General features: G+C 36.9%; 1 protein-coding gene across 2 annotated transcripts in view; it reads right to left on the minus strand.

Moving 5' to 3' along the window:
* The window catches only part of TMEM39A (transmembrane protein 39A), a 30,712-nt gene that overhangs the window by 1,313 nt on the left and 8,631 nt on the right, over positions 1-20,768 (minus strand). The window contains exons 3-8 of one of the 2 annotated variants that reach the window (XM_020985864.2): positions 19,425-19,647; positions 15,536-15,619; positions 10,753-10,907; positions 4,560-4,908; positions 3,611-3,798; positions 1,568-1,688 (exon numbers count right to left, since the gene is read on the minus strand). In XM_020985864.2, coding sequence (XP_020841523.1) covers positions 1,568-1,688; positions 3,611-3,798; positions 4,560-4,908; positions 10,753-10,907; positions 15,536-15,619; positions 19,425-19,647 — 1,120 coding nt within the window. The remainder of the gene's footprint in view (positions 1-1,567; positions 1,689-3,610; positions 3,799-4,559; positions 4,909-10,752; positions 10,908-15,535; positions 15,620-19,424; positions 19,648-20,768) is intronic. The other variant, XM_020985865.2, reaches the window with a different exon arrangement.

Genomic DNA, 20,768 nt, shown 5'->3' on the forward strand with positions numbered 1-20,768 from the left:
GAGTTTGACCAGGGTAAACCTAATTCCTCAAAGGCAGCCTCTAAAGGCACTCAATTGCTAGAAGCCTCTTGCTAGAAAGATAAGGAGATGTAATTAAACTGAACCGTCACCCCACCATGCCTTGCATTGCACAGGCTTACAGAAGAAGCTCAGGAGCCAGTAGTGAGACAAAGACCTTAAACTGTCAGGGATTGTACACCAAACCAAGGAAAAATATGAGGAAAATTTTTAATTCTATTAGTAGGCTGCCTTAAAAAATAATAGATCCTTATCACTTAAAGTCACTACAATTTAATAAGCCAACCCCAGTGAATTATTGATGTACTAATTTCCCAATTAACTCCAAGTCAGCAAGATTCTCCTGAACAAAGTGTCCAAAACACACATGTTCAGTACTCTGCTACCTGAACATTTTAATAAAACATATACTTATTGCAGTTTTCAAGAGGGCAGTGAGAGTAACCATGACCTTTATTAACCCATCAACAGCCTACAGGCCTCAAGTCAGGAGACACTTCTCTAAGTATGCTAAAACAAATCACACATTCTATCTGGAAATCATCTGCTTTATTTAACTGTAGAATATTGCCCTCATCTTAGTTATTTAGAATGACCAATTCAGGGTTAAAGCATAACAATTATGAAAGTCTTTTTTCTGAGGCAGACTTCTAATCTCTAGCCAGACTGCTCCCAGACAAGAGCTTTTAATCCCCTACTCCCAGCACACTAGGAAATGCAAGCATCCTTTCAAGGCAAAAGCTCTCACACAAAACCTCCCTCTGAACTCCCAAATATACCTTTCACAACATTCATTCCTCCTATGGTCTTCATTTCATTGATCTATACAAATGTTTATTAAATACATACTTCATGCAAAGCATATCTAGAACATATACCCTCCCCAAGGGCAAATCTACTAAGAATGTTCCTCACTCTCACCCTAGGATGCTTCCTCTTGCAATCCATTTTCTCCAAGAATCAGAATTTCTGATATTGGGAATATGAAATGTAATGTAACTGGGAACTTGGTTCAGGGAGGGGTAGAGGCAGGGCTGAGTAACTTAACCAACTGTAACTCCCCTTTGTACTCTAGAAGAAAGGACAACCTGGTCCACAGTTCACTGACAAGTTCTTGATTTTCAAGTGGGCTAACCTGACATTATGTCTCTACCTTTCATACACTTCACTGAATTGATGTTACAATTACTAAGTAAATTAGTAAAAACTTAAGAGTTACTAATATTTAAGGATATACAGATCAAAATACACTTCACAAATATTACTATTCTTCCTTCTATGTAATAACAAAAAAAAATCTGAGCAAGAAAAAGATCTTCAAACCCGAGGCAATGGCCCATCTGTTTTTAAGAGTACTGGATACAACAAATTCTAATACAACTAAAAAAGCTGGACAATTCCTTAGTTTCGCTAAAATTTTAATCAGAAAATATCTGCTTTATAGCTCTACAGAAGAAGTACTCAGAATTAGAATCAAATTAATACAATATCATCTCCTATGCTTCCCCCACCCCCAATTTAGGTTTGAGAATAAATAAGAGATACTTGCGTAAAAACGAGCATGGGAGACATCTGAAGGCACTGCTACATTATAAGGCCCCACAGCTCTATACAAACAGCGACTATGTCGTACCAGCACACCTTGAGGCCATATCGTACTTTCTGACCATCTAGAGAGGAAAAATTTACCATTAACACATAGACAACGACAGACTTGATATTCTCTGGCAGGGACAGCCACATTTCTGTAGCAAATGACAAAGTGTTCACAAAGGGAAGTGTTCAAGGTTCCACCTGCCTGGGTTCTAGAAATATAGAATCTCTTTGTCAAGTTGAAAGGAATAGAAAGCGTTTACTATACTAAACTTGAGTATAAGAAATAGGATGCAAAGTGATACTGATAACTCTTGGAAGTAGAAGATTCAATTAACTGGCTTAGGAGAATGAGCAAAGATAAATATTTGATGTATTTGTGGGTTAAGAATTTTAATACAAGTAGATGGGCTGTCACCTCAATCCCAAGTGAATGAGATCTGTTTGAAGGTACTAAAAGGAACCTAATTACGAGAGAAGCTGAGTCTAGCAAGAGCAACAGTGAAAGAAAGTACAGAGCCAGGGCTTGTATATAACTTGCTGTGGATAGACATACCATACAAATTATAATGTCTCCCCCTACCATTAGGGTGTATATGTGTGTGTATATGTATGTGTGTGTATACACACACTTGAAATGTCTAAAACATGCTGTAGACTATGCAGCAGGATAAACAGACTTCATTTTTATTAAAGTTCTCTTAGTTCAGTTTTATATTAATTTATTTGGTAAGAACAAGTCTGTTTCCCATTAGCTATTTGGTTTTGCAGGGTAAAGTTTGAAAATTGCAGAGTATGCTTTGATTATTATTAAGTTAACTCACCTTTTACTTTATAGCAGTTAGGTTCTTAAGTTTCCTAGGTCAGAAGTCAGGTAAGCTTTTTAGATATGTTTATGTAATAAAAAGTTTACTGGCAACCTAACATTTTCCCATTCCAGTAAATTCTCCATTGGCCCTACTCACACTTACCAGCATCATAGTGATGATACACCTCATGGCCATGTGCCATCAGTAGTAGCCTGCAGAAGTACAGTACTAGTACTGTGTGTTGTATTTTCAATTTTTATTGAAATTTGTCCTTTGCCCATAGTCAGGTTTCTTTTCAGCCTGGCCCAATTTCTTTCAGGTCCTGGGCTTGAGGGCCTGTGCTAATCTGTATCAGACATCAAGGCAGATAATTGAAAGGAGAACTTTGGGTGGGGGTAAAGGTTACCTGAATCTGTTCCACTAAGTCAGGAAAGGATTTCTACACATGATAGGATCTGCGTAATGTTTTGAAGGAGAAGAACACAGAAGAATGGTCCAGTCTTAAGGTATACTGGAAGGCACAGGAGTATTCAAAGGGAATAAAGAGCACTCAGCTCTACGAAGGCTAAACATCGTACAAAAGAGCAGGAGATGAGAAGATGTAAAAGCAATGGAACATTTAAGGAGGACTTTGGAGTCAACAAATGGTTTGAATCTAAGCGGGAAACCAGTTGAGTCACTAGAATTTGGGAAAAGGAAGTGAAAAAGAATAGCAACAGGGAAAGCAGATGTCCAATCAATGTCCTCATTAGCAAAAGAGAAAAGGCTGGTCACAGAAACAGAAGTCACCACTTCTTGGATGTGATAACTAGTTAATTAAGTTCTGGCCTATCAAACATTGGTCTGTGGCAATGAACGTACAGAATCAATCTTTGAGTCCCTTGGAAAGAAATAAAGATGTGTGACAATCATCTGAATTTGAGAGAAGAAAGCTAACTTGGGAAGAAAGTTACAACATTATCTAGAGTAACCAGGCAGTTGAAAGGGAAGAAGTGAGGGGGTTTGAAGGAGAATGAAGAGTTAATATCTTCACTTGTGTTCAGTTTAAGGTGAGAAGATGAGCATCCATGTGGACTACAGTGAAAAATTAAATGTGTGGAGTCATGAATATGAACGGCACACAAAGCAAATAAACACAATCAGCAGCTTGCAGAAAGGTGGTATGTGGTATCTCCCTCAATTCTACTCACATGTGTTGTGGAGCATTGCTGTAAGACCCATGTTCAAGTTTCTGCCATTTGCCCAAGTGAGCAGCTGATTTATGCAGCAAATCACAGTATTTAGATGGTAGCAGCTGTGTTGTGAGCATGACAAAGGCATTAATCCACACCATAATGAGGTGCTCACATGACCAGCGCATGTCATAGTACTGGGTACTCTGGAAGAGATCAGAAGAAAGATAAATGATTCATGCATTTCTGAACAAAAGAGGCAGGGTTGGGTGCGTATACATACGCCCTGTAGACATGTTGCACACTTGGAAAAAATCATGCATTGGCTGCCCGCTGTTGGCGCAAAAATTCAAGAACAGAGTCTTCCAAAATCCTTCAGCCTGACTCTGGTGGTTTGGGTTAGGACTGGGGAGATACAATTACATTTCAGTTGTGCTTTCTTCCTAGAAGTACTCCATCTGAGTGTTTCCTGTGAATGAATTCACTCTGGCTGTAGAACCGCTTCAGGATGAGTAGTAGGCACTAAACTGTCCCAAAATATGCACTGCCCAAGGTATATCCAGCACCATTTTCCTTTTCAGTGGAGTGAGTTGAAGATTAGATAAAGGTTAGATTAAAAAATTCAAAGTAAGTTCTGATGTAAAGACCAAGAGCAATCATCAGAGTTGCAGTAAAAAACCCTGGACTAAAGTTACTACACACTGATGCTACTATCACTATAGATTTCATTCTCTCCAGGGGTACAGAAAAATTAATAAACAAGGGAGGGGCACCACAGGTGCATCACATATATGGAAATACCTATCAACCAACCAGGAGCGGTACTAGTGCACTCCAGATGCAGCCGCACTCCACCATCCAGGCTGCCAAAGGGGAGACAGAGAAAAGGGGAATTAAACAAGAAATACTGAGTTTATGTAATGCATACACAAATCTAGAAAATACACAAAAACAAGACAACCACTACCTTCACAAAACAGAGTGGCAGGAATGCAACGTAGTAGGCACTGAAGAGAGAATTGAAGAGGACTTCCTTGATCCTGTGGTTGAAATCTGCTTTTAAACATTCTACCTCATTACGGATGAGGTCTGGTGACAAAGGACAGCTGTGAGTGGGGATGGGTGTGGCATTATTAAATTGTTCTTTCAGAGATTCTCGCAACAAGGAGATGAAGTCTTTGGATTTGGCCAAACCACCCATAGTAGAGGAACTTTCCTCCACCACCTGGTGCTGAACCACATAGTTATAGTCCGTTGGGAGAAGATGTGCTCTACTATCTTGATGGAAACAGCAGAGGGGAACATAAACACCAAACCTGTGAAATAAGGTGAAAATGAAGATGAGTAGGTCACAAATACATGTTTAAGACAAGATCTTGTAACCATGTCAATAAAACCCTTGTGAATGAATAAAGAGTGAACATAACCCAAGATTTCCATCATGGCTAAGGCCCTTTCTGATGGTAAGGTAGCTTAGGAAAGCACATTCTCAGCAGTACACTACTAACTGATTCTCTAGTAGCATGAGAAAATCAAAATGTTTCTCTATGTGCTTATTAAGTTACAACCAGGGTGACCTAGATACTAAATCAAACATGATCATTATTTCACATCAACAAACACAGCTACAGCATAAAAATAAAGAAAATTCATTTCATTAGAGGCTTCTGACTGGAATGATTTGTTGAAAATATATAGAATCTATATGACATAGATTTATATGGACCTACATTGCATATAAATCAATATTAAAAGATGCATTTTCATGGAGATATATATGTGTGTATATACACACACATACATGCAGTATACAGGATAGAAGAAAGGGAGAGATAGTGATAGGAAGGTATAACAGATGTGAAATGGTGAGGACTTATTTCATGAGTAGGGACTGTTAGAATGGAGAGGGAAAGACAAATTGGAGCAGATGTATTTACTACACAGGAAGAAATGTAGAAGCTAAGACCTGAACCTTAGAAACTTTCTAATTAATGGAATAAAAAGAGAAAGAAAAGGCAATGAAGTAGACAGAAGAAATGGAGAAAGTAGTAGAAAGAGAATCAGAGAAGTACATTTTCATGGAAATAGAAGCAGGTGAGTTTCTAGAAGTACTGGTGGCCAGTTGCAAATACTGCAAACAGTTCAAGGAGAATAAGAACAGAAGGGGTCTCTGGATTTGGTGTCAAAACTATTAGTAAGTAGCGCCTTACAAAAAAATCAGTTTCAGCAATAGCAGAAACATAAGCAATAATGTAAAGGAAAAGGCAGAAGAAAAAGATTACTCATTCAAGAAAGGGTAGCAAGGTCAAGAGGGGGTGTTGGTTTTAGGTTTTTTAAGATATAACTCATAATTATTTGAAGGCAAAAGGAAAAGAGCTTAAAGGAAGAAAGAGATGGAAAATTCTGGGGGGAAGAAAAAGGAATATGAAAATGCCTTAGAATTTTGGAAGGGAGTGGAATATACAGCACAGACGACTGTTACCTTCAGAGAACAGGGAGACTTTTTTCTCTAACACTAGAAGGATGGAAGAGAGGACAGATATAGAAAGAGAAATATGTTGAGATAAAATTAAATGAGGGACTACAGAAAAGGAATACTGTGATATTTACCCACTTTTTGCTTCAAAATATCTGTCTCTACGTCTACCCTCTTAGTCTTTCTTGGTATCTCAGAGCAAGAGCTATTGTTTCTCCTCTCCAAAGCTGACTCTTCTTCTGTATCCCAGCCCTTCCACTGGTTTCTTACTTTCTGTCAACCATGCACAGGTATCCCCTATCTTAAAAACAAAACAAAGACAACAAAAAACAAAACCTTCACTTGAACTTGATGCCCTCACCTCCTATCATTCTACTTTTCTTTCTTTCCTAGCCAAACTTCTTCAATACATGTCCCACATCTGCTGCCCCCATATCTTTACTACTTTAGAATCTGGCTACCACTCACTGGACCCCAATGAAATTCACCAATGACTTTACATGTAAAAATAATGACCTCTTCTTAGTCTTTGTCTTCCTTAACTTCTTAGCTGCATATGTCTACTTCTTCCTTCTTAAAATTCTCTTCCCTTGGCTTCTGTAATGTTATACTTGACTAACTGCTTCTCTATAATTTCTGATGGCTCCTTCCTTTCTTCTATTCACTGTAGGCATATATCAATGCTCAGTCCTTACCGCTCTACTTTTTTATTTTTTTCCATTTACTTACTTAAGAGCTCTTCTACTCTCAGGTCATCATTCCTCAATTTTATGATGAGGACTCACAAATCCAAGTTTTGATACTTCATCTTTCTCTAGGCCCACATATCCAGTTGTTTACAGGTCATCCTGACTGGATATCACAATCACCTCTGACTCAACAAGCTTAAAACTGCATACCTTATCTTCCCAGAAACCAACTACCCACCTCTACTTTCTTATTCTTCCAGATCCACTACTTTGAAAGCTGTAAGTCATTTTCATTTGTTTCCTCCTCCCCTCAAATCCCATTCTCAAGTTCTGAAAGACTTTTCTTTGCAAAGTCTCTGAGATTTGTACTTTTCCCCTCCCAATACCACTACCTGATATCTAAGACCCCATCACCTTTCCCCAGTATCATATACCAAAAGCCTTTTCTCACTCCACTCTTCTGGTCCATTTTACACATAAAATACCTACGAATCTACACCGATTCTCTATTGCCTTCTATATCCCAACTATCTATACCTATTATATGCCTATGGCTTGGCATTCCAGGACCCTTTTCACCTATTTAACCTTGTCTCCTTATCACTTTACACCATTTTCTGCCATGGTCAGGGTGATTTCCTTATTATCCATTACCATTCAACATTGTTCTTCCCCTCATTTGGGATACTCTGCCTATTCTTCTCTACCAATCCAAATGTTGAGAGTCGGCTTACTACCCTGGCCCATAATGGATCTTTCCTTTCTTTGATTTCCCACGGTAGTTAGTGTAGATACCTGACAGGGTCTGATCTCTGTTGATGACAATGCCCTGAGAGGAAATCATTTGCAAAGAGCTATTAAAGAAACAACCTTCAATAATTGTAATACATTCATCACTGCCAAGTCATTTTGCTGTTTTCCAGGCCTAAGTCTTTAGGAACTTGAACAGTATGACTCTGCCTGCCAATTACTTTAGTGATCGGCACATAAGAACATGGGGACCACTCACAACACAGAACACGTACCTGCAGACACACAGCAAAAGACACCAAGGAATATCCAATCCCTAAAGCTATACTATACCACTACAAGTTCTACTTTTTCTTGCTTTTTCTCTCCTCCAAGCACTATATATTCTGTACCAAAAGTTCAATTAGGATCTGCCTTCCAAAACCAGAAGTCAACACCCTACTTCTCCCTGTTTTAATGTGCTAGCTACAAATAACCCCAGCTTGGGAGAAGTTAGTATACTCTTTGGAACCACTGATCATACCTGCTACCTTCTCTCTTCCAAAGCTCAGCTGCACTTCCTCTCTTGCTATGTTAACAATACAGTCTAGCGCTTGATTATATATATTGCATTTACTTCTTATCTAGTTTTCTGCTGGGGTATCATTTCCCCAACGAGACTTTTAACTCCTCAAAGACAAGGTCTATGTCTTCATACTTCTGTATTCTTTACCATCTAGAACAGTGCTGGGCACATAGTAAATACTTTATAATTCAATCTAACAAATATTCTGAGTAACCATTATTAAGTACATGTTGATCTGATGATTATGAATTTAGGCAGCAAACAAATTATAACTTAGTATCCAAAGTAAAATTTCATAGTTAAAGTATGGCAATCTAAATTAAAATATCGTTAATATAATTATGTTATTAAAACTTTTCAAAAATTTATTCCATTTGCCAAGTTAATTGTACTACTGTGGACAAGGGGTGGCTGTTAAAAGATGACTACTCCAGTGAATTTAATGACTCATGTTGCATCATAAAAGGTGATTTCATGTGCATGGAGGAAAGCAAATCCTCTTTAATCTTCATTTCATCTCTCTTCTTTCTTTGCCCAGGCATTTCATAAAAATCAGCTTCCTATGGAAGCCATACTCTTGGTGCAAAGTAGACCAAAATTTTAAAAAACATAAAAAACCCTAAAACTTTAAAGAAAATGTAAATCTAATTCTTGGAAGTTTTCTTAAAATGCTTTCTTTAATAAAGTCTATGCAGTAGAAAGATTCAAGATATATTTAAACTCAAAGACTTTATAATAAAGATTATACTTTCAATTTATCAAATATGATAAACATACTTCTATAATCTTTTTTTTTAAATGGATCAACAAGCCATGAATTGCCACTAGTCCAGTTTTTTACTAGTCAATACTCTCACAATCCTTAAATGTCAACAAAAAAGAGGCTATGACATGGGCATACAGACACAGCAAGCAATCATCCCTTTGTTATGCCAACAATAATCAATTTTAGGCTGGGGGTAAAGCATTACAGAAATATATGTACTGATGAGGTTTCAAATAAAATCACACTGGAAGTCACTTAAGCACCTGAATTCAAAGACTACTGAAGTGATAATCCAGCTTTTAGCAGCAATATCTTCTGCAGGTGTAGAAAGAATGTTTTCTTCCTTCAGTCTAATTCATCCTAAATTGAGAAATCATTTGGGAACTGAAAAAGCAGGAAAGCTCCTCTTTCTTTTCTAGTCTATGAATAAAGAGGAAGAGGAAATTAGCTGTATATTTTATGTTTCTCTCATTGACCTGACTGAACTAGTTTATTTTTATAGATGATTATGCTTGGTGAATTGATATTTAAAGGAATAAAGCATACTGTAGATTTGTACTCAAAATATATCCTTATTTTTATCTTAATAACTACATGTCGAAAAAAATACCTGGAATATGTGTTGTTTTAATTAAACAATATGATTTCAATAATTTTTACCACTGATTCTTAACAGTACATGACAAAAATATTCTAGAAATAATTTTTGATTTACCCATTGAACAAGACCTGACTCACATTCTAAAAACATCATGCTACCCCAATGGGCTTTAGAAAACAAAATAACCAAATCATCACATTTCTGACGTAGCTGCAAAATTAAAATGGAAATATGAAGATAAATCATTGCCATAAAATGTATAGGCACAAAAATCAAATGTGTTTATTTAAGAAACAAATCTATCACACTAAGCTTTATTGTTCTTGTTGTTTAGTCATTTCAGTCATGGCCAACTCTTCATGACCCCATTTGGGGTTTTCCTAGCAAAGATACTACAGTGGTTTGTCATTTCCTTCTCCAGCTCATTTTACAGATGAGGAACTGAGGCAAATAGGGTTAAGCCACCTACCTAGGGTCAAACATCCAGTAAGTCTGAGGCCAGATTTGAACCCAGGGAGATGGGTCTTCTTGACTTGAGGCCTGGTACTCTAACTACTGTGCCACCTAGCTGCCTTCACCAATTTCTAATTGAAATCCAAGTTTTAATTCTATCATTGACATCCCTTATACCCACAGTATATTTTCTAATCAAGTCTTTGTTCTGTACTAGGTATCCACTAAAAAAATTTATGCTAACTATATGGAGCTAACCTGTCCCTCCTCCTCTGAAGGAGAAATAGTCAAAATAATTCAATGTATACAGTAGAATCACTTGATCTCTCTGAGCCTCAGTTTCCTGAAATATATAATGAGAAGGACTGAAGTGCTATGATTCTAACCATATAAAGATCATTACTGAAAAGTACAATTTTCTACCTATATTTTATTCTTGACACTTGAAATTGTTTCTGATGAAGTACCAAAATTATACTGTAGTTGTATGATTTAATAAAGGAGTGCAACATGAATAAATCAACATATCTTGATATTAGATTATTTTACATAAGCCAAGAAGAATAGTTTTATTAAGTCAAGTAGTAACTGGTTAAACAAGCATTATAAACCAATTTTTCCTTCTACACATTAGTAGCCTCATACTTGCCCTCCCAGTATAAAAAGTGCCAATAGCTCATACCTGACAAACAGAACTCATCAAAACACCTCCACTGTCACCTGTACATTATATTGTTTCTTTTCTAACTTCCAAACAGTTGCTTTTTCTTTTTAAGTATTTAAGTTCTACTCTTTCTTTACTCCTCCCTACATTATTTTGTTATGGGTTGATAATAAAATGTTAAGACTGTGTTACTCACGGGTAGCCAAGGAAAAGGAGATTGAGGACTGAATGACTTCGGAAGAGATTGACCAGAGTCCAACACAGCACCCATCCACACAATGTAAGCAGCACCAAACGAGCTGTTATGAGTAATATGTAGTGAATCACAGATGCTGCGCCCACCTTAGAGGCCTGGAAATTTAGAAGCATCAGATATAAAATTTCATAAAGCAGAGAATACAATAATAGATATCTTGTCCAAAATGAATATGGTTAAAGTGAGGAGGATACCTGGGCTTACCAATGTTGTAAGCAAAAAAAAAAAAAAAAGAAAAACCCGTTAAAGCTTCAACCAATTATGGTTTTTTTTTTTTGGTAGGATTCTAAACTAACGAAAGGGAAACAAATATGTTTAGATTTTTAAGCTTTGCAAACATGGGAATATACAGTCAGATATATGAATCTAACTTTTTTTCTTAAATCCAATATTCTGATGGCTAAATTAAGGCAATGAGAAAACATATTTGTCAGAACTTGGAGCTATGTAGCTCCCAATTTCCTCTTCAAAACAGACTGAGTCAGTAAGCAAGAAGGAGGGAGGAAAAAGTTGACTCTCTATAACCTCTAAGACAGTTGTCTGCTCTCATAAAGGAAAAGAAGATCAGAAGCACAGATAAAGAGAAAAAGGAAACACAAGGAGTGTTCCCAATCTCTCTTGAGTCAGGTCATGAGTACTTAAGCGCAAGGATGAGGAAGCCGAAGAAATACCTAGAGTTGTGGATTGCATAGTAAGCCACTGGAAACAAACATTATCCCCTGGCCCCAGAGACAATAAATGCTAATGTGTGTACTTTTCTTATGTAAATTTCTTTAGTGTAAAGGCTTGAGGTCAGGACTCTTCCCTTTAAGTATTCTGCATATTGCCATTAACAGTGGAAGTTTAATAAATGTTAAGTAGCAAAAATGATAAGATCATAATGTAATACTTAAGCCTGGAATGATACCTAAACCTCAGTTGTTTTGAACAGGTACAGTCTCATATTGCCCCCTTGATGATACCCACTCCAATGCAGCCTCATTTACCAACTCTCAGCCAAAACCCTGGAGGAGGAGCCTCAGCCATTGGACCCACTCAGCTCCATTTCCAAGGTCCCCAGGGCCAGCTGCTATTAATTAGTGAGGTAGCAGCCCAATGAATTTTAGTCCTGGCAGGAGGGAGGTGGGCTTGGAGGTGGCAGAACAGGGCCCAATGGATGGGACTCACCTCTGAATGGCCTCTGAGTTGGTAGTTTTATTAGCTCCAGCACCTCCTTAAAGAGGACTGGTCTTCCTCAGGGCAGAAATCCTCCCTGTTACATAGATAATGAACAAAGAGGAAACAAGAGGAAGGCAAACTAACATTAACATCTATTAAAAATCTGTACATGATGTTTTTGGTACTCTCTCAATTAACAAGATTTTTAAGAAATTAAAGGGAAAATAAGAGTCACGTTCTGTGTAAAAGATAAAGGTTCTTTTAGGAAAATTTTCTAAAGAACAATTCTCAGATTGGGGCAATTTGTAAAAGTTTCAGATTGTTAAAATACTGCTAGGAGTTGCTAAGTGCTAACGTAGATCAATTTCAATTTGGAGTACATATCACTTCAAAAGCTAAAGAAGGACAGGTAGATATTTTATTCATAAGAGGAAAGTTATCTCAGCTTTCTGTGCTTATTGTATTGATGCCTTTTTGCTATTTCTGCAAAACAAAAGTGAAGAAAGAGGAGCTCAGTGAGAGAATGGAACTGAAGTCCACAAGTAATTACTTCAGTTGCAGGCTGGAAATGGCAGCAACTTACAAGAATGAATTTGAGAAGTAGCTATAGTGGGTAGTTGAGAGAAACTAAAAGGGCTTTTAAGGCCAAAATGGTATAAGTCCTGAAAAAACATACTTGGGTTTGACACTAAGATAGGATTCAGGATGAGCAAGAAAGCAGTATGAAAATAAAAGTCTGCAGATAAAAACAGGATTATCTTAATCTGTGACTTATGGCAGTTAAGGAAAGATCAGAAAAGAAGGTGATCTAATTGAATCCAGACTTGACTTTTTAAAACAAGTTTGGTCTTTGAGAATGATCTACTTTATTAATTAATTTTACTTAAGTTCCACTGATGTAATAGTTACATCATTTTTATAAATAAGCAATGAATAATACATAGTTATAATGTGGACCGCAGGCAAACATCTGCCTTGCATCTGGATCACTGAAATATCATTGCTACCTGCGGAAACATATCCTCAACGGCAGGAAAAGTATCTCAGAAAAATAACAGCTGAATAAATGCTGAAACTGCAAACCAAAAGTTCTGAAGTGGCAACAAACATCCCAGGAGATTGGCATGAGGCGGAAAGGAATAAAGATGCAATAAAATGATACTGGGGAACGAAACAATTTCTCTTCATTGAAAACATTCCCATCGGGTATTATGACTACTGACATCCACTATCATTTCACTTTGTGTTAGTTGAACAGAAAAATTTTCAGCTAGGTTAACTCTAGCTATGCAAATTTTCCCATAAAAAGACGTAAAAGCCAATCTACAAGTATCATTCCTGTTAATAAAAATAGCTCACTTTTATACATACTTAACAGTTTATAAAACACATTCTCCTACTCTGAAACAGGAATGGTACAAGTATTAACATTTCCATTTTGCAGATGAGAAAACTTAAGTCATAGATGGATTAAGTGCCATATCCAGAGTACCATGCCTAATAAATGAAAAGAGCTGGTGCTTAAAACTCATGTCTTTTGGCTGTAAATTCAGCATTTTTCCATTATAATACACATCTGTGTTTATAAATGTGGTTTTTTACACTTTTCCATTTCTGGAACAATTTTCCAAACATATTTGTAGAGTAGCCATATTTTCCAACACATCATTTGTCTTCATTTCAATATATGAAATATGTATGGTATGGCAAAAGCCACAGTCAATAATACCAACTGTTTGAATAAATCCATTTGCTTTTCTTTGGTTAAATTCTCAATGAAAAGATTTCTTGGGCCACCTCATTTCCTCTCTATATATGAAGTGGTCCAAGCTTCTTAAGGAGGCAAAGCCTGCCTTTCAGATGGCTTAAATTACTTTTAGGATATGATAATTATTAGGCTAGGTTCTAAAGCTTCTAAGAGAAATCTTCACTGTTGAGTTCACACTTGCCAAACTGACTGTGAAGTTGCATACCATGGCACTAGGAATGTTCTTATAACAAGTACCTCCAAGTTCCACATGGGAGATGTCTCAATCATTAAATGGTCAACTAAGAGCATTTATTTGCTTTCTTTCCAAGGTAAATACAGAAATATAACATTTCTAGTTACTTGGTGCTTTTCTCCACAAGCTTCTTACATGAATCACATAAAACTAACTCAGCTCAGGATCATAAGCCAGGGCAGAAGCAAGCACTCTTCTAAAACATAATTTATTCCAGGGGCTTCCACATGAGCGATTAAATTGAATGGCTTGCACATTCCCTTGTTCCAAGGCTTCTGAAGTTAGACTGGCTCTCTACAAACATCAAGGACTATCATTTGTTTCCTTAGACTTTCTACGATGCTGAGACTAATCACTCTGATTCTAAATGAACATCCATTAACTCTTGAGTTCTTTCTAGGCAACCAAGGTGGTTAGACAACACAATTCCAAGGCCAGTTTAACAAATATATATACATATAAAGCATTTTACAAATATCCAAATTTTTGGACCCAGATTCCTTGAACTCCTCCCAAAGGAAGATTCTGGATAAATTTTCAATGCATCTAGAAAGAAACATACCTTTCCTCTTTATATAGGAAGCTGAGAAGAAAAAAAAAAGAATCCAAAGAGTACCTCTTAATTGTGAAAAACACACACTACCTCAAATATTCAGTTAATTCTCACCTATAAAAACAAAGCTAAAAATTGGGGCTAACACAAAGGATCTGAATCATTTTTCAGGGCTGAGCCCTCTGATCAAGCTGCTCCTTTTGTTCGGTTGAGTATTCTTCATGGGACTAAGGCAGAATTGTCAGGTCAAGAATTCCCAGATCCGGCTGCTATCTGACTGGTAAACAGATTATAGTGTAAGAATCTACATGCTGAAACAAAATGAAACTTATCCCTAGAGGATGACTTTTTTTAAAGACTCAAATTTACATAGATTATAAAGACTAATTGTATGCAAAGTATGAAGTAGGTAAATGCTTTTAATTTTTTTATCATGATTTTTTTTGCCTTTTTTTTTGGTGAGGCAATCAGAGTTAAGTGACTTGCTCAGGGTTACACAGCTAGTAAATGTCAAGTGTCTGAGGCTGGATTTGAACTCAGGCCCTCCTGACTCTAAGGCCTGAGCTCTATCCACTGTGCCCCACTGCCCCTAGCTGCTCCAATGGTTTTAATTTTTAAGTCAAGCTTTAAAAAATGCAAAGTAATTTCTTTAATCAAACTCTCCAAATGGACTTAAAAGGAATTTTTAGTCTATAAACAATTCCAATTCAATGCCATTCCAAAAGGAGTTATAATTTCATAATTAGGTGATTTGGGAAACTTTCTATTAACTATTAGTCAATATAGTACAAGAAAAAGTAAGGAAACTAAGCCCTCCTTAAACAGCTATTTTAACATGTTTGAGGAGAATACTTTTCCTTTATACAACGTGCAACAAGGAAATCATTTTTTAAAGAGTATTGACAAGCTTTATCGTGGTAAAGATAAGTTATATCTGGACATTTCAAATAACCTTAAGATCTTCAATTTGAGCCCTCCAAGAGAAAGAATTTAGCAAATTAGCCATTACCTCTGAGATGAGCGCCCAGACAAGCCTCCTTGCTAGCATCACTGTGATGAATGCAGCCAGGTGGTAATCAATGAGATGAAAATTCTACAGAGGACAAATATTTGCATCAGAAAGAAACAAACTGTATTCAGTTGAAAACTATGTAGATGTTGGTTTCCAGAGAACAGAAGTTTGCACTAACAGCTGAAGGATCTTCAAGTCATCAAAAGGTTATACTTCCTATAGGGGCACCATTACGATCAGGAATAAAAATATAGTGTGTTGTAGTGGTACTTGAATCAGGAAACATGGCTTAAAAACCAGCTAGCTGTATATACTAACTGTATAGCCCTGAACAAAGTTCTTCAGCTCTCTAAGCCTCAGCTCTCTCAGTCTGAAGATGGAGTAATACTTGACACAATACACCATACAGAGTTTCTGGGAGTAAAGCACTTTGCAAACCTTAAAGTGCTACATAAACATTAGGCACAATTCATGAATAATTACTGACTGACCAAAGAACTAAACATAAATTGGACATGTCATTAAAAAATACAATAAAAAGGTGGCATTATAGTTTAGAGCAATGGTGTCACACTCAAATAGCAACAGATCCTAGCAGGCTGCATACTGACTTAGAAAAACACAAATTAACATTATCTATATTGTACTGTATTTTTATTTATTTTGTTAAACATTTACCAATTATGTTTTAACTTAGTTCCAGGCTCTTTGAAGGCTATGAGTTTGATACATCTGGTTTAGGGCATAGATAACTAGACTAGAGTCAGAAGATTTAAATATTATACCTAGCTCTGTCACTCTCTGGGGTAGAAGTGTGTTAATTAAACTCACAAAACCTTAGTGTTTCCACTTACAAAATGGGAAAGCATTTTGACCATAGACTTTTAGAGCTGGATAGGACTTTATACACCATCAAGACATTTTAGACAAAGAAATAGAGGCCCAGAGCAGTGAAGTTATTTGCCCAAGGATACAAGGTCTCCCGACTCCACTGTTCTTTTGAGTATACCATACTGCCTTGCCTGCCATCAACATCAATGACAGGAGCCGGAACAAAATAAGTTATCAACTGACACCAGCAGACATAATTTTTAAAAATGTTTTGGTTTTTTGTCTTTATATCACAATTATTTCTGAGACCCTCATTTCCTCCCTACCCCTGAGATTACTGAACCTTCCCCTCATGACAAAGAAAATCAATTAAGCAAAAACAGTAACTAGTTCTGAAAATGTCTACAACATCCTGCCCCACTAGTCTCCTGGATCTCTACAACTAAGAGGGAGGCATGTGTCATGATCTAAGCTATAGAACCTTCACTGGTTTTCCCAATTACCAAAGGTCTGGCTTTGTTTTGGTGATTTTTTTCATTTACATCACTGAAGTCACTGCATATATCGTTCTTCTGGTTCTGCTTATTTTGTTTTTATCTTGTTTTGCAGATCATACAAATCTTCCCATGTGTCTTTGAATTCTTCAGTCATCATTTCTTACTGTGCAATAATATTCCATTACATTTACATTCCACTGTTTAAACGATGGCACCCATTTCATTTCCGATTCTTTGCTTCCATAAAGAATATTACTACTGCACATTCAGTCTATTTCCTTGAAGTATGCCCAAGAGTGGGACTACTGGGTTAAATGGCATGGATAATTTTGTCACTTTTCTTAAATAATTACAAAACAATATTCAGAAAGACTGGTCCAATTCACAGCTTCACTAACATAGGCCTCCCTCCAGTCTTGTCTTTATATAGTGCCCCCACCCCCAATTGACTACTCTTCCTTTTTGTCATTTTTGCAAGTTTGCAGAGGATGAGACGGAATCTCAGAGTTTTAATAATACGGTATATGATTTCAAGACAATTTCCCAAGTCACAGAAAACCTCAGGATGTGCAATGTTAATAAGAGAATTTCAATATGGTATCTGTGGGTTTGAGGCTTCAGGACTGGATTATATTCACACCAAAGATAATAGTGAAGACTCCGCAGTTAGTCACCATATATTTAAAAATAAAAATTCTAGTCACAATGGTTTGGGGTAGAAAAGTTCCCTACTTAGCCTTAAGTCTCAAGGAAGGCAAAGTTTTTTAAGGGGGTCACCATAAGTACAAAGAAAAATTTAATCAACCAACAAGTAATTATTGACTATTACACCCTCACCTCTGTGGGCACCATAAAGCAGAAGTGTTAAACACTTACCCCACAATACTCCTTAGTGCAGCCTGAGCCAGATTAAAGTGTAATTGTGAAATGCTTACCAACAACAAAAACCAATAAAACATAGATAATAGGGGGCAGCTAGGTGGCGCAGTGGATAGAGCATCGGCCCTGAAGTCAGGAGGACCTGAATTCAAAGCTAGCCTCAGACCAAACACTTGACACTTCCTAGCTGTGTGACCCTGGGCAAGTCACTTAACCTCAACTGTCTAAAAAAACCAAAAAAAACAACAAAAGAAACCCAACACAGATAATATAACAATTTAAAACTTAAGTTGATGTGTATGGCCCACAGGTAATCTTATGTACAAATGAGTAACCTCCATTTCTATTCAAGTTTGATACTACTGCTATAAAGAATATAGAAGTTATTATATGACATAGTCTCAGCCTTCAAGAAAATGACAATCTTATCTAGTTGAAGAGCTAAGTAAACACATGAAGCAAATATTACGATTAGTTAACTAATCATGTGGCACCTTAATTGTGAAACAAACTAGTCCAAACTTTCCTGAAAATAGAATATTAGTCAATGGCAGGAGTTCTTAACCTGAGGACCTTGAATTTCTTTTTAAAAATATTTTGATAACTGTATCTCAATGCTTGTTTGGTGTCTCACATGCTCAGCACAGTGCCTGGCACACAGTAAGCACTTAAAAGAAGTACTTTAAAGAAAAATGCTCATTGCCTTGCCTTGTTGCCTTATGCAAGCATCCATCTTCTAGACATTCTTATTCTTCTCTCCACAAGGATTATCATCATCTTCCACTCCCTTAGTCAACAATTAGCAGAGAGCAGGGAAGAAATCCAGGAAAGTGTTACACAACAAAGCCAACTTTTGAATGAACCAAAATGTCACGACAAACTGGCTAGGTGACATTGAGTTGGAAACCTGTTCCATTTCAAAAACATAGAGCCCTTATGTTTCCATTAAATTTAATATGATACTCAGAAGAGTCAAATTCAACAACTCCCCAAACTGAAGTTTAATATTTTTTATTGACTGGTAATTAAAGTTTCTGCAACACTGGATGATACTGGCAAGAATTTAAACACCATCACACCAATTCTTTGTGCTGAAAGGTCTGATATAGCATAATTCAAATTACCACAAACTTTTGGGGTTGGGGTATTGGTTTTTTTTTTTAAACCCTAGACCTGTGATTTCATCAGTATAGGGACATTTCAGAGGAAATGCTCTCTAATAATGAAGACTGGCAACTATTCTAAAATTTATAGTCTTCCAGAGTTACCTGAAAGAACTGAAGTTAAATGACTTGGCAATGGCCACATAGCTAGTACGTGTCAGAGGCAAGACTTGAAGCCAGATTATCTTGACTCACAATCTGCTTAACTATCCATAATGCCCTGCTACTCTTTGAGACAATATAATTTATATCTAGAAATGGTACAGAAAATAAGCATTCATGCTACAGAATTCAGAACACTAATCAATTTATATATCTCCAAGTATTTTCATTCCTTCAAAACATGAACTATTAAAAAAGATTCTTGGAATTACAACTTGATTATAAGTCACTGGATTCTTCCAAGCAATACAAGTTTTAATGAAAAGATATTTTTGCTGCACATAATTTTTATACCCATGAAATAATCTAGTAAGATCTCAAGGAATTTGAAGTTTAAGGTCAATAAAGACTCACCAGTGAAGTACAAGAAGCAGGATGATTGTAAGGATACCACCACACAGTTTTGTATATGTTGATGTACTGAATGAACAGGGCCACTAGAAGGTAGATGAAGAAGAGAAATTCAAAGAGCAGGCTCCCATCCACAGGCAAATCTGGAATCTGGCAATGACGTACAGGCTCGGGAGTGATTAAGGCTGTAATAGGAGGGACCGAAAGGCCAACAGCACTACCATTCCTGAAACAGATAACTATAATTAATTCAAGAACTTATCAGATTTAAATGACAATAAAAAAGCTAAAGGACTTAAAAGAGTATCACAGTTGTAGGGACAGAGTATTAAAATGATTTATTTTACCACATACATGGTGGGTGTGGGGGTGTGTGTGTGTGTGTGTGTTTAAGCCAGCAACCCACCTATCTGGCTCAAGTGAGTGGCCACAGGTTTAGTAGTCTCTGCTCTCTTTACTTCTCTACCTCAATGTTTTTACATTCTTGTACTTAGTCTACTATTTTGTCCTACTTTCTTGGTGTTCTGTTATTCATTCTATTTCCATTTTCTTTTCTTCAGCCTCCTCTAACCCACCTCCCTAGCAATCCACCTACTCCTCCCTGATTCTTTTACTCTTAGAATGATTTAACACACCAATAATTTGTTAAAATGTGAAAATCAAATTTTAATGTTAAGTATAAATTTCCTAGACAATTTCCAAATACATACCTTTGGTTGTGATGTATTATTTTAGTGATTGAAGTAGCTACCACAACACACTTGTGTCAAGTCATTTAGTACATGGACCCCTAGTCCTTTTCCTACAGTCCCCACTATAGCCCACACTATCATGGCCAGTATCTTTTCCCAAGTATAAATTTATATCTTTACCTGTCTCTGAAAGTTATGGGTGTATTTAACAATATACATGGTAGGTAGGGCAGGGGTGGGGTGGGAGGAATAACAGAAGTCACAACAGACTAACTAGTGGGTAGCAATCATCTTCTAATGCTTCTATTCCTTGACAAAGCACAAGGAAATAGACGCAAGAGATACAAATCTAATCTACAGCTGCCACCACCATTTGGAGTATTCCTGCCAAGGACACACTTCTACACAGGACAGAGGTAGAGGTAGGGGACAGTCTGCTCACTATTAAAAAATGAAAGAAATCTGCTGTGCTTAAGGTTAAGCCAATTTCAAAAATACTGAGGAATAAAACACTAAGGCTATTTTTCCCTGACAGAGGCTCCCCCTTCCTCCCCCACCCCAGCAAATGCTTCAGCATCCAATCACTCTGGGTGAACTAGGTTCAAGAAAGTGATTCCTATTCCCAGCTTGTCAAAACTCCTTTTGATCAGGTCTC

The sequence above is a fragment of the Phascolarctos cinereus genome, unplaced genomic scaffold (genome assembly GCF_003287225.1).
Source record: "Phascolarctos cinereus isolate Bilbo 61053 unplaced genomic scaffold, phaCin_HiC Scaffold_726;HRSCAF=1367, whole genome shotgun sequence".
In the NCBI taxonomy this organism is placed as follows: Eukaryota; Metazoa; Chordata; class Mammalia; order Diprotodontia; family Phascolarctidae; genus Phascolarctos; species Phascolarctos cinereus.